This window comes from Musca domestica, unplaced genomic scaffold (assembly GCF_030504385.1).
Source record: "Musca domestica strain aabys unplaced genomic scaffold, Musca_domestica.polishedcontigs.V.1.1 43, whole genome shotgun sequence".
Taxonomy (NCBI): domain Eukaryota; kingdom Metazoa; phylum Arthropoda; class Insecta; order Diptera; family Muscidae; genus Musca; species Musca domestica.
The window spans coordinates 1,256,820-1,270,802 of record NW_026712332.1 but is presented as its reverse complement, the minus strand read 5'-3'; the positions used below and the strand labels follow the sequence as shown (position 1 = coordinate 1,270,802).

At 33.6% G+C, this 13,983-nt stretch overlaps 1 protein-coding gene across 1 annotated transcript; it reads right to left on the bottom strand.

Moving 5' to 3' along the window:
* Window positions 1–884: 884 nt before the first annotated feature.
* LOC131804358 (protein Tob1-like) lies at window positions 885–12,818 on the bottom strand. Its single transcript, XM_059127178.1, has 5 exons — window positions 12,666–12,818; window positions 8,012–8,884; window positions 5,758–5,934; window positions 5,334–5,689; window positions 885–2,748 (listed from the first exon to the last, which is right to left on the bottom strand). Exons 2-5 carry the CDS (start codon window positions 8,162–8,164, stop codon window positions 1,857–1,859), a joined length of 1,578 nt encoding a protein of 525 aa, XP_058983161.1. The 5' UTR covers window positions 8,165–8,884; window positions 12,666–12,818; the 3' UTR covers window positions 885–1,856.
* Window positions 12,819–13,983: the final 1,165 nt, after the last annotated feature.

Here is a 13,983-nt window from a genome sequence, read left to right as displayed (position 1 = left end):
TTCTCAAAACGAGGCGCATACATTTTGCAAAAAATCTGTTTCTTCAAAGTTTGTACATGGCTGTACAAGTAAATTGCGTGTTTAAAGTTGTGGCGAAGTTTTGGATGATTTTTATAACAAAAAAGGAACAAGTAGTGCGATTCTGTAAGCCTTTCACATTTTTTTGGTATAACTATAGTGTAATCTGCCACAGAATCCCAATACTGTCGTTAACTAAAAAAAACTAGGCAAATCAATAAATGGATACAATAAAAATAACATTTTTTTTGTTTTATTTTTATTTATTAAAAAAATTAATAAAAACATGTTTTGCTTTAGGCAATTGGTATCAATAATAATAAAAATGTATAAAAAGTATAAAAATTTCTCTACATAAAAATGATTTTCAATACAAAAAAATATATAAAATGTGTATGTGTAACAAATAATAATTAAAAAAATATAATATTTAAAATAATAAAAAAGTAAACAAACACATTTGTATGTCGTCTCTCTATGGTTGTGTGTGTAGATTAGCATCATGTAAACAATGTTTAACAGTGTTTCAAACTAATTAAATACAAAAAATTGCAATTATATGTATATACTAGTTAAAAAAAGTTACAAAAAAGAATTCTTCTATAAAAATGAGAAATTAACAAATTTGATTTATAGCTACTCAAACTTAATGATTTAATGCATAATGTAAAAAAAATATATAAAAAACACAAGAAAATACATAACAAGGCTGCTTAAACAGATGACGGTGGCCACAGAGGCTAAACGAGAGTTTGGTTGATTTGGGGATCGGGAACGGGATCAAGAGGAGCCTTAGATATAACATTCATATTAAATTTGTTTTTAACAAGATAAATAATATTTAACAGTATAAAACGTATGCATAATTGTTTTTTTTTTTGTTTGTTTTGTTTTAATAGTAATATAGATTGTACAATATTATGAAAAAATTATTTAACAGTATTCCATTTATAGTTTTTTTTTCTTGGTTTGGTTAAATTTAGTCAAAGAAAAGTGGGCTTTTGAGAGAAGGGAGATTTTGAGGAGAGAGAGAGTGAGGTGTTGTAAAGATAATATTAACATAGATAAACTTAACAATTGAAACAAATTTCCGTGACATTTTGCTAGTCCCAGCAGCTGTGGAAACGTTAAAGAATGGCAACTCTGTTTTATAAACTGTCATCCGTAAGAGATTTAAAATCCCAACCATTTTTCGACATTTCCGCTTCCGCATGCAGTGTTGTATTTCTAATTGTCTACCATCAGCTGTTGGGCTCTTCTTATTCTACTTCTTCCTTTCCATTGATTTACTTACAAAAAAGGGATTCTTTCTTTACGTGAAAAATCGTTAGCTTTAATACATATTCTATTAAATATTAAATAGTATTTTGTTTAAAATGTGTATAAAAAATTAACAGTGAAAAAATATATACTCTTGTTTATGACTTTATCCAGTATCGTCTTCGTCTTATTCTTCTGGTTTTTGTTGTTTTTTTTTCTACTACATATTATTATGTTCTAAAAAAATTACAGCTAATTACAAAAATTAGAAACAAATAAAAAAATATTTTATATTTCTTGTTTTTTCTTCTTCTTTTTTTTTTTCTTATACAAAGTTGTTTTTTGTTTTGTTTTATTAAGTCCTTGATGAAACTAATTTTTATCGTGTTTTTGTTTTTTCTTTTGTTTGTTTTCCTTTAAGCATTTAAAAAAATATATAATGATTCATTCATTTTTTACTTGCTTTTACAGCTAGATATTTGCGTTATTTGCAATATATGGTTGTAGTTGTGTTTGTGTGTTGTCTGTGTGTGTGTGTCTTATGGGACTCTTTGTTGTAAGTGTAGTTGTGTTGACTTTTAATTGGCAACTAAAAGTTGTTGATAGGAGCCAGTGGCATTGGAATAGAATGAATTGAGACCATCGATTAATTTCGAGTTAGCCGAAGCATTGGAGGAGTTCGACGACGATGACGAGTCTTGTTGGCTAGTGCTGTTGTTGACAGCGGCCACAGCAGCCACAACTGCATTGGCAGCATTTTGACGTTCCGTATTTGCAGCTGTTACCGCAGCATTTGCAGAGCTCGCTGGGGGCACGGGACTGACAGCAGTGCTTTCATTGGCGCCATTGGTTACTGTTACAGTAATGTTGGCAGCATTGTTGTTGGTATTGCTATTGCTGTTGTTGGAGCCGGCAGCTGAGTCCTTGGCAATATTTTCGGCAATATTTGAAGCTTTCATATTGCCCAACGAATGATGAGCGCCACCAACACCACCATTCATGGCAATGGGAGATTGTGGCTGTTGATGTTGTTGTTGCTGCTGCTGTGCCATATGATGATTTCCTCCGATGTTATAAAAACCATGTGGTTCCAAATAGTTATTGAATTTACCGTGACCCACACCATTGTTAGTTGGGGCAAACAATCCATTGCTATCGGCACCATGGAAGTGAGTGGCATCGAACAGATTACGATGATGATTATTGAATTGTGGATACATGCCCATAGCCATGCTGGGGAAATAGAAGGGATCGCCACCATTCTGTGCCATACCCAAAGACAAGGGATTTGGCGATAGAGATCGTGCCGGTGAGACGGGTCCAATGGGGCCAAAATGATTGCCAGGCTGTCCGGGACCGCCAACACCATTGGGTGAATGCCCATGACCACCATGATGTATTTGCTGTTGTTGCATGGCACGTTGTTTTATATAGTTTGAGAACTCTGTTGGGGACATACGATATGAAGTGCTGTAAGAGAGAAGAAAACTTGTCTGTTAACGGATTTCAAATGAAGCGGAATTGAAAACTAAGTTATGCTATAAGCCATGGCGTAATAATAAGCGGTTCCTGAAAATTGCAAAAACCAGATCATGGTAGAAGAATACAGTTAGACGCATCAACACAGGTGTTGGGACAATGAACTGTCAAACCAATTTTGGAATTAAAAATTTAGAATATAAAATTATTCAAATTTGTAAAAATTGTCGAAAAACGCATATTATAATAACCTCCGATTGACGTCTGATTATATTTGAAAAAATATTTTAAAATTTTTGACATAAAAATGTTCCCAAGTGTTGATGTATCTACCTATGTCACTTTTACCATGAACCAGATGTAATGTCAACACTTGTTTACACTTTGACATTTTGAAAGTTTTTTGATTTCAATTGTAGTTTTTATTGTAATTTTTATGACATATGCTATGTGATTTCAATCACAATAATATATTTTGACATTAAATTTGGTAGCCAGCTGGCTCTTTGTGATGTCTGAGCTAAATTTGACAATTGAAATCAGGTTCAGAAAACAGGTAGGTGCATCAACGCTTGGGAACATTAATATGTCAAAATTTATTTAAAAACAATTCAAAAATAAGAAGATTTTTACAAATTTTCTTATGACATCAATCGAAGGTTGTTATTTAATTTTTAATTCAACCTTTTCTTTTAAAATTTTCAATTTCTAAATTGGTTGACAGTTCATTGTCTTAGCAGCTGTGTCGATGCGACTGTGTCGTGAAAATACAACAATGTTGCCATTTTTGGTTGAACAAAACGCGAAAACACTGTTGTCGGCCACAGGTGGCAACAATGTTGCATTTTCATACCGAAGTCACAATTTTAGCTTTGATCTGTTTTAAAGTACGTTTAGATTTACGAAATCCACTTGATCTCCAATTTCATAGCGTATACCATAGTAGAAGAATATAGGTAATCGTAACGACACAGCTGCTGGGACGATGAACTGTCAGACCAATTTTGGAATTGAAATTTTTGAATGAACATTTATTTAAATTTATAAAAATTGTTAAAAAATCATATCATAACAATCTCCGATTGGCGTCGTATAGGAAAACATATACAAATCCACTTATTTTTGAAGAAACATTTAAACATTTTTGACGTATCAATGTTCCCAAGCGTTTAGGCATCTACCTGTATTCTTCTACCATGTCGTATACATAAAATAATAAACACTAGATTTATGAATACAATATACCATGGTAGAAGAATATAGGTAGTCGCGTCGACACAGCTGCTGGGACAATGAACTGTCAAACCAATTTTGGAATTGAAAATGTTGAATGAAAAATTATTTTGATTTGCAAAAATTTTTGAAAAACGCGAATTATAATAGCCTCCTTCTAAGTTAGAATAAGAAAACATATAAAAATCTACTTATATTTTAAAAAACATTTCAATTTTTTGACATATCAATGCTCCCACGCGTTGATGCATCTACCTGCATTCTTCTGCCATGCAATATACGCAACGTATACGCTACGTAATTCACATGGAGTAGAGTCGAGTGGATTTAGTAGTCTAAACGTGCTCTTAAATTTATTTCACGAAATTAATTACAAATTCGTTTTGTTTATTATTTTCAACCTAAAATGAAGATGCCATTGTGAAAAAATGCTGTGACTACCAGTTACTTTTACAAAAAGCTTGCCATATCTCTGTAAGAAATGCATAAACTTTAAAGGAAAGATGTAATAATGAGAATCCGATAATGTGAACTTTATCCTTCACTTTTCCTAAAGTAAGGGATAACAAAAGTGGACTATAAAGGGAAGATATAAGAACGGGCCATAGAAGTATAAAGATGGGACAAGACAGAGTCAATATATGGCGATCCTTTTTTTATATTAACATGGTGCTGTCATGAACTGTTATCTAGATAGTAAAGACACAAACCATTTGCTCAGAATGCATTTTGTCTAGTATTTACTATTTTAGGTCTTTGCTTTGTTCCTCTACGAAGAAGCCAGCCGATGACTTAATCCAGCCTTTATGTATTCCAACCTTAAGGGTTTTACATATGGGCTGTCGCTTTTATTATCCAACCAAGGGAATTTCCGTATGTATGTCAAAATTACCATTTTACATGCGACTCATAATTCTTGCTATCACACACTTGCATATGTTTTTTTATTTTCTTTGATTTAATGAATTTCTGCCGCAAATTTAATTTCATATATTTTCACAACACTTTTGATTAATTATATTTTCCGATGAAAATAGGGCTCGCTGTGATCGATAAAGTACATATGCAACATCTACATATGGGAAATTTTACACTACAAATGTGCAACACTTATTTTCTGATAGCAGCTTAAATTAAGGATAAAAAATATATTAGTCGTTAAAAGATTTTGATAGAAACAATGATGTAAGCTTCTATATAATTTGTTCAATGCAACTTTTGATTTTTAAAGTTATCGATTTTAATGGAAATCACGAAATTGAGAATTCCCCAGTTCTATTTGATATCTAACTTGATTTTTTTTATAATGAACTTATATAGAACGAATTAAAAAGGGTACTTACTTATTTGATCTTTTGGAATTAGTTTTCAATTTTGTCGAACCAAATTTCGTTTGAGCAAAGGTAGCTGTAGTGAATGTCAATGGTGCCTGAGAACGTTGCATAAATCCAACATTGTTTACACCGGGTGCAGTTACTGGATTCGGACTGCCCTTATAGGTAGGAGAATTGGATGTAGCCGAGAGGGGTGATGAGCCAGCCATGGGAGAAGTTTTAGGACTTAAACTCAAACTATTCATGCTCGAGTTGACAGCATCGATAGGGCGGAAACATTGGGCCTCAGGATTAAATGTCTTATTCACTTCTCCATCAGCGGATGAGTTATCTTCCTGATTGTCACTATTCTCGGAATAGAGAATCTAAAAAACAAGGGGAAAATGATAATGGAAACTGTTCGGATGTCATGGGGTGTGTTCATGCAACTTACCTTAACGGCACCCTTTTCACCGATTCGATAAGACACCTCACCGGGATCCACCCACACGGAAAGCTCATTTGGAAGATTTTCTAGAATATCTGTTATTGGAACACCACTTTCACGAGCGGCCCGTTCCAAAACGGAATCAATGGGATCGCCTGTTTTTAGGCAACGAAATGCAGAACCCTGAAATAATTAATAATAAAAGTAATAGATTAATAATTTGTAAGGCAACAAGTTTTTTAATGCAAACACAAGAAGTAACTGGGGTATTTCATGAAATTCGATGATAATGACATGTGATAAAAAGAAACTGAGAGAAGGAAAAATCACGGATATTTTGTGGAGATTTTAAAAGCAGAGTTGTAACGTGCGTTTCTATCATTTTGCTTGTAATTGTTAATCAATAAAAACATAAAAAACAAGCATTCCCACTTTTTATTGGTGTTATAGTGGGGAAACAATTATAAAACCATGTTCCTTTATAAATAAAAATTTTTTGGAAGGACATTCGGATTCGACTTTTAATATCTGTCAAGAATTCTTTCATAAAAAAGTAGGCGGATTTGATGGGAAACATCTGTTCAGCCTCTTTATAAATAATAATATGATTAACAACCAAAAATCAAAACCATCTCATGCACATTCCTCATATTATAGGGTCCTGTGGCAACTCCGTCCCAGATAAATCAACAGAAGAGACAACAAAGGGGAAAACAAAAGTTAGTTGCTCGCGAGATTATCACTATCACAGTTGAAACAAATCGATTTCAACAAATTTAATTCATTTTTATTGTTTTTTCAATAATAAATAAATAATTATTGTAACGATTATACGATTTTATTTCCTCGATAACTAAATACTATAACAATAGTCTCAAGCAATTATATGTAGCTCACTATGTAAGAAACTTGCACATTTAAATTAGGGATCGATGTTTTATAAACAAAACCGATTATTAAAAGATTTTGCACCAAAAAATAAATGATGCCTGTATTTTTGACAATAACTCTTTGTCACATTTTACTCTTTTGCAAGAAGATAACTATAGGGTGAGATGAAAAAACTACAACCAACTTCAGACTGCTGTCATGTCTAAGCCACTCGTCCGACAGCTGTTAAAATTACTCCAGTAACAGCTCATTATATTGTTTACAATCGTACAAAAGCATTTTGGTCAGAGTTTTCCAGGAAAAATGTTATTCGTGATGGAATTCAAGCGTGATAGTGTGATTTCTTTATATTTGGCTGGAAAACCACAAGTGGCTATCGTTAGAGCACTCCAACATTTAAATGTGAATAAATCTTTTGTGTCTCGCACCATCGCTCGTTACCATTATACTGGTAGCGTAGCCCGACGTCAAGGAAGTAGATGGAAGAAAACAGCAACATCAAATAAAATGAAAATGTGCACCTTCGGTTGGCCACCAGAACTCAAGCGCCGGCCATGGTGATGGTGTGGGCCGCCATAACAGCCGATGATCGCTCTCCGGTATCAGAATAAATGCCAAATATTTTGGAGGGTGTATTAAAGCCTTGGACACGCAAACATTTTGTCCGCAGACCTTGGACATTCCAACAGGACTCAGCACGCGCCATCCAATAATATTAAAAAATGAGGTTCCTTGCTTCATTTCCAGCACACAATGGCCACCAAAATCTCCGGATACCAATCCGTTGCACTATTGTGTCTGGAGTATTTTGGAAAGCAAGGTTGGTACTAAAAAATACCAAAGCGTCGATCACCTCAAGCAAGCGCTTCACCGGGAATGGAGCAAAATACCGCAGAGCAACATTCGGGCAGCGTGTGACGGTTTCATGTGAAGGCCATAATTCGTACCAAAGGTGACCAATTCAAACAAATCTAAACTTATTCTAAATTTTGATGCTATTTTCGACATTTTTTGCTTTCATTCAATAAAATTTAAAAAACAAATTATGGCGTTTGACTTTGTTGCAGTTTTTTTATCTCACCCTGTACACTCCATGTAGGTGTGAACTTTTTTTAGTAAAATTGCTAGCATCTAAGGAAATATAAATTTTTAGACAATGCCTTAAAAACCTAGGACTAAAATGTTTCCACGAAAAACTTAGTATCGAAGCCTGGCCAAATTTTAAAGTCATTTTACGAACGAGCAACATTTTTCCCCGGACCAGAGATGGAAATTTCAGATTGTACCATTTTTTGAACAGTGTTTGTGCTGTTCATACCATTTCTTTGTTCCTATTTCATTTAAAATATTTGCTTTGCCTTATACATACCTTGACGGGTTTCTCAGGATACCAGTGACCTTGGAATTTATCCTTTAGCGCCTTCTCCAATTCCTCGCCAAAAATATTCACCCGCCGCCGGGGCAGTTTGTTGTACAGATACGAGATAACGAAATTTAATGCCACTTGTATTTCAATATGCATTTTTGTTAGTCGTTGTTTCGTTTATTTGTTTGAAGTAGAGTCGGTCGGTCGGTTGGTTGGTGGCTAGAATATGTTTGTCGGTATGTGTGTGGTATGTGGTATGGCTTGGCTCTTCAGGGCTTTAAATATCTCACGGCTATTTGATGGGCTTTGCTGAGTTCTTTTTGCGTCTTGTATTGTTTTGTTGAGGATTATTATTTTAGTTTCTTTTGTCTGTCCTTTGTTTTGTCCAGTTGTTTTTTTTTTGTATTTTGTAAGCGTAGTTAGTAGTTGTTGGTGTGTAGGTGTATAAGTTTGCCTTTTTTTATTGTAGTTGTATGTAGTAGTAAGTTATTATTATTTTATATTTTTGTTGTTGCTTTCTATTCGGTTTCTAAGAATGCAATTGTATGTGTTCAAGGACTTTGTCTTTCTTTCATTTGGTTTTCGATGGTAAATTGGGGGGGGAAGAGGAGACTTTTTAATTGCGATTGTTGTTGTTTGATGTTATTGTTACTTTTATGGATTTCTCTTCTTTGGCAACGTTGATTCGTAGTAGTATCTGTAGCTAAGTATGTTTCTTGTTTGTGTGTGTGTGTTTTTTTGTAGTTGTAAACAGTGGATAGTAGTGACTGGGAACTGCTTCGATTCGTCGCTTTGTCCTTTGTGTTGTTGCGGTAGTTTTGTTGGTGTTTTGCTTTATAATTTCGTTGAATTTCCACTGGCGGTTAGACTAATGATCTGTAAAAGAGTTCAAGACAATAGAACGATTAAAATATATGCTTTTTTGAAATGAGCCATTAGAAATATTGCGCAATAACATTTGTTAAAGGGTAAAGTTCACAGTTGTGAACAATTTAATAATATATATTTTATTAGATATTATCAAATTTGATGTTTCTCCCTAACGTATTCTAGAAAAAAATCATTTGCAATACCAAATTTAAAAAGGATTTGAATTCAGTTCGAGTTAATATTTATGCAACCTAAACATTTTTCGCAACTTTGTTATAATTGCAATCAACGCCTTAAAGTATGCAATAAATATACATTTATGAGGATGTAACACTAAAAGTGTTGCCAGATGAAAACGGAATGTTAATAAATTCTATAGCACGTTTACAGTTTATCAGATGAAGTAAACTTGGTAGATTTAAATTGCCAAATTAATCCACACCAAGTAAATAGTTCTGATGTAAATATACTATTTGCGTTATTTTAGCACAACTGACATGCATGACAGAAGAATATAGGTAGATGCATCAACGCTTGGGAGCATTGATATGTCAAAAAAAAAAATTAAATGTTTTTTTCAAATATAAGTAGATTTTTTAATGTTTTCTTATGCGACGTAATTCGCGAATCTCAACAATTTTTACAAATTTTAATAATTTTTCATTCAACATTTTCAATTCCAAAATTGGTTTGACAGTTCATTGTCAAAGCAGCTGTATCGATGCGTCTATCTATATTCTTCTACCATGCTGACATGTAATTACTTTTAAATTAAAGATGTATGATTTAAATATTATACTTAGGAATTTACATGGTAGAAGGATACAGGCAGACGCATCGATACAGCTGCTGGGACAAAGAACTGTCAAAAAAATTTGGAAATTTAAAATTCTGAAGGAAAAATTATTGAAATTTGTAAAAAATTTTTGAAAAATGCATATTATAAGAACCTCCGATTGACGATTAAGAAATAATATATGTCTTATTTCTTAATCGTCAATCTACTTTCTTAGTAAAAACATTTAAGAAATATTGACATATCAATGTCCCCAAGCGTTGATGCATCTACCTGCATTCTTCTGCTATGGGAATTTACTAAACAGTTGTCAAATATATAATACAATGTAAAATGGGGACTATAAAGTTTGTTTTTACACTATAAAGAGACGTAAATTGTGTTGCAAATTATTACTGGAAGACGTATGTTAACACAAAAGTTCTGCAAATGGGCGATTAGAGAGAAACATTTCGACAGTTTTTTTACTGAGAGTTTTCAAATTCTTCCGCACAGATTTCTCACTGCAATAATAACTATTCTTCTTTTCCTCCCCCTGATTTATATTTTGGCAAGCAATTTTAAAATATCTTTAATTTGGAAATCGGACGTCTATTTGTTTCGTTTTTCGTCTTATTTTTAATCTCGACGTACTTCATTTCTTTTTTTGACGGACAAATTGATTTGTTTTGACAAATCAGCTGATTGCTTGCAAGCTTTTGCAGGGATTCCGTTTGTTTACATTACAGAGTGTTCTGGCAAAAAAAGAGAATGATATTGCCTTGAGGTGAGAATACATTCTCGAATAATAATATAAAGATGTTGTTAATGCAAAGATGTTGCCAATAGGTTTGTCCTGTTATTTTTCCTGCAGGAATAGTAAAGAAGCTTCCACCTGAGGGAGTATAGGTGAGAATACATAAAACGATTTTTTGACAGGCTTAAGTCATCGGCTGGCTTCTTCGTAGAAGAACAAAGAAGTTTTAGGTTAGTTCGATTTTGGCCCTACCCTCCTTTGTTCTTTTCCGAAGAAGCCAGCCGTTAACTTAAACCAGTCAAAAAAGCGTTTTATGTATTCTCACCTATACTCCCTCAGGTGGAAGCTTCTTTACTATTGCTGCAGGAAAAATTACCAGACAAACCTATTGGCAACATCTTTGCAACATCTATAATCTGAACCGATAACGATAAAATTTGGCATAGGTATTCTGCGCTGTATTTGATATATTTCCTCATATCTTCGTTACGGAATGCATACAACGGCTGTGAAGAAGAAATTTGACAAATCGGTAAAGAATATATATGGGAGCTATAGCTATATCTCAACCGATTTCCATCAATTTTGACACACTTGTATCTAGGCTCAATTTGGCCGTAAATGTCAAATTCCATCCCCTTTGAACCAATATTACATGTTTGGTACACAGTAAGAGGCAAATCGGACGATAATATATACGGGAGATATATCCAAATCGAAATCGATCTCGATTAAATTTAGCAAAGGTATTTCTGAGCTATATTTAATATATATTATCCCAAATATCGTATTACGGTTACGGAGGACAAAAATAACAAATCGGTTGAGCAATATATATTGGAGCTATCGCTATATCTTATCCGATTCCGACCAAATTTGGCGTATTTATTTCCTACCTTAATTTTGTCGAATATATATGGGAGCTATAGCTATATCTTAACCAATTCCAATCAAATTTGGCAATCTTATTTTCTGGCTTAATTTGAACGTATGTGCAAAATTCCATACTATATGGGTTCATATTACACGTTTGGTGCACAATAAAAAGCAAATCGAACGAAAATATATATATGGGAGCTATATCTGAATTTTGACCGATTATATCGATTATCGATTTCAATAGGGTTCGTCCTTGGTTTAAACAAATGACTTGTGTAAAATTTCATCTGGATCGGGCAATAAATGCGACCTGTACTATGTTTACAAAAATACATGGACAGACGGACATACAAAAACTCAGAATGTGATTCTATGCAGATCATCAAAAGGAACTATGGGTCGATCTCTTTTCCTTTTGCCTGTCACAAACAAATGCACAAAGCCATATAACGGTGTGGGGTATAACCCATGGTAGAAGAATGCAGGTAGATGCATCAACGCTTGGGAATATGTTAATTTTTTTAATGTTTCTTCAAAAATATGTTTTCCTATACGACGCCAATCGGAGGTTGTTATAATATGCATTTTCTAACAAATTTTACAAAGTTGAATAATTTTTAATTAAAAAATTTTAATTTCACAATTTGTTTGACAGATCATTGCCCCAGCAGCTGTGTCGATGCGACTACCTGTATTCTTCTACCATGGTATAACCATTAGCACTTACAATATATACAACGATAAAACATATTATCGAATGTAAACCTACTATAAGCACCAATTCAATTTAATGTTTTCAATTTCATTGATGTCACGTTGTTGTGTTGCCTAAAATTCATTTCATTTCGTTACTAATCATTTATTCAAGGCAAATTTTAAAATATTTATCCACTTTTGATTACTTCTACACAAATATGTCCACACGCACACACACAGCTTTGGAATTGTTTACATGTGCCGTTTACTATTTGACATTAGCTATTAGAATTCAAATTGTGTGCAGCACATAGTTATTTCAATTAATATTTTCCTAGTTTTATTTCAACGCGAACACACAAACACACAAACGTGCAATATTTCTAATTGCTTTACTGGGATTTCAATTTCAGTTACTTAGTTACCGATTCTATATATCCTAGGGTTGGCGATGCACTAGGCACACGACTAAAAATCAAACTGCTGCGGATACGGATATGTTCAAATTGACGGCACATGCCAACACACATGCACTCACACTCACACACACACGACATCACACGTTTCAAAAATCAATTTGGCACAATTTCCGCACGACTTAACGAACAAACGTCGACGACGACAAGGTAAGCTAAAATATTTTGTTGCTTTCATCCTCTTTTGGAAAACTTAATACTCACTTAAAAATTTTCCACTTGTACAGCGTTCTAAGTGTTTTTTGACAATTACAGGTTTTTAAAAGAAACTCTAAACTCTAGCGGAACGTGAGCTATGAGCTGTGTTATTTTCCTCTACGAATGTTGGGTTAAACAATTTTCACTTTTCATGATTTGATTTCAAATGAACTTTAACAACAAATTTCAATTTCATTTTACCGTCAAAAGCTGGCTAACAACAAATCTTTGATAATAATTGGCAAAAATTTGCAAAGACGAAATCCCCAAAATGGCTGATGATGGATACAACAAAGAGCAAGCAACGATTGGGCATGCACACTAACAAATACAAATAACAACAACAAAAGTGCAAACTTTATGATGTAATAGATAATCATAACCCAGCCGCTCAGCTGACCAGATGAGAGGAGAGTCTAATTCTGTCTGTCCGTCGCATGACAGTAGAACTAGCAACAAGCAAAACAAATTCACTTTCTTCTGTTTTGTTTGTTGCCACTGGTGTGGTGCAATAGCAACAAAAAACAAAAGCAAAAATACAATTAGGCGAGCAAATAAAAACAAAATTTTATTTTTATATTAGGAAATTCTTGGCAATGAATTTTCTTTTTGTTCAAAAAGAGATTTAAATGTGACAATATTTATAATCGATTTTATAGCTAGTTTTGTAAGGATTTTTTTGACGTATAATATAAACATAATGTAAAGTAGCTTAAAAGTCAATATAATAAGATAAGAGGAAAATTCCCTTTAGGGAATAATAAAACGCAGAACAATTTATATTCTGCTATTTAAATATTAGCTTTATAAATATACATAAATCATATACAGGATGAGATGAAAAAACTGCAACCAACTTCAGACTGCTGTAATTTCTAAGCCACTCGTTCGACAGCTGTTAAAATTATTCCACTGACAGCTCATTATATTGTTTACAAGCGTACAGAAGCATTTTGGTTAGAAATTTCCAGAAAAAAAGTTATTCGTGATAGAATTCAAACGTGATAGTGTGATTTCTTTATATTTGTCTGGTAAACCACAAATGGCTATCGTTAAAGCACTCCAGCAATTAAATGTGAATAAATCTTTGTGTCTCGTGCCATCGCTCGTTACCGTGATTACTGGTAGCGTAGCCCGACGTCAAGGAAGTGGGCGGAAGAAAACAGCAACATCAGCAGAAATGGTTCGAAAAGTAAAGAAGCGACTTGATCGAAACCCCCGTCGCAGTGGCCGAAAAATGGCTCGTGAGCTGAACATATCGCAATATTCCTTTCGGCAAATATTGAAAAATGAGCTCGTGGTAATGCCATTGAAATTCCAAAAA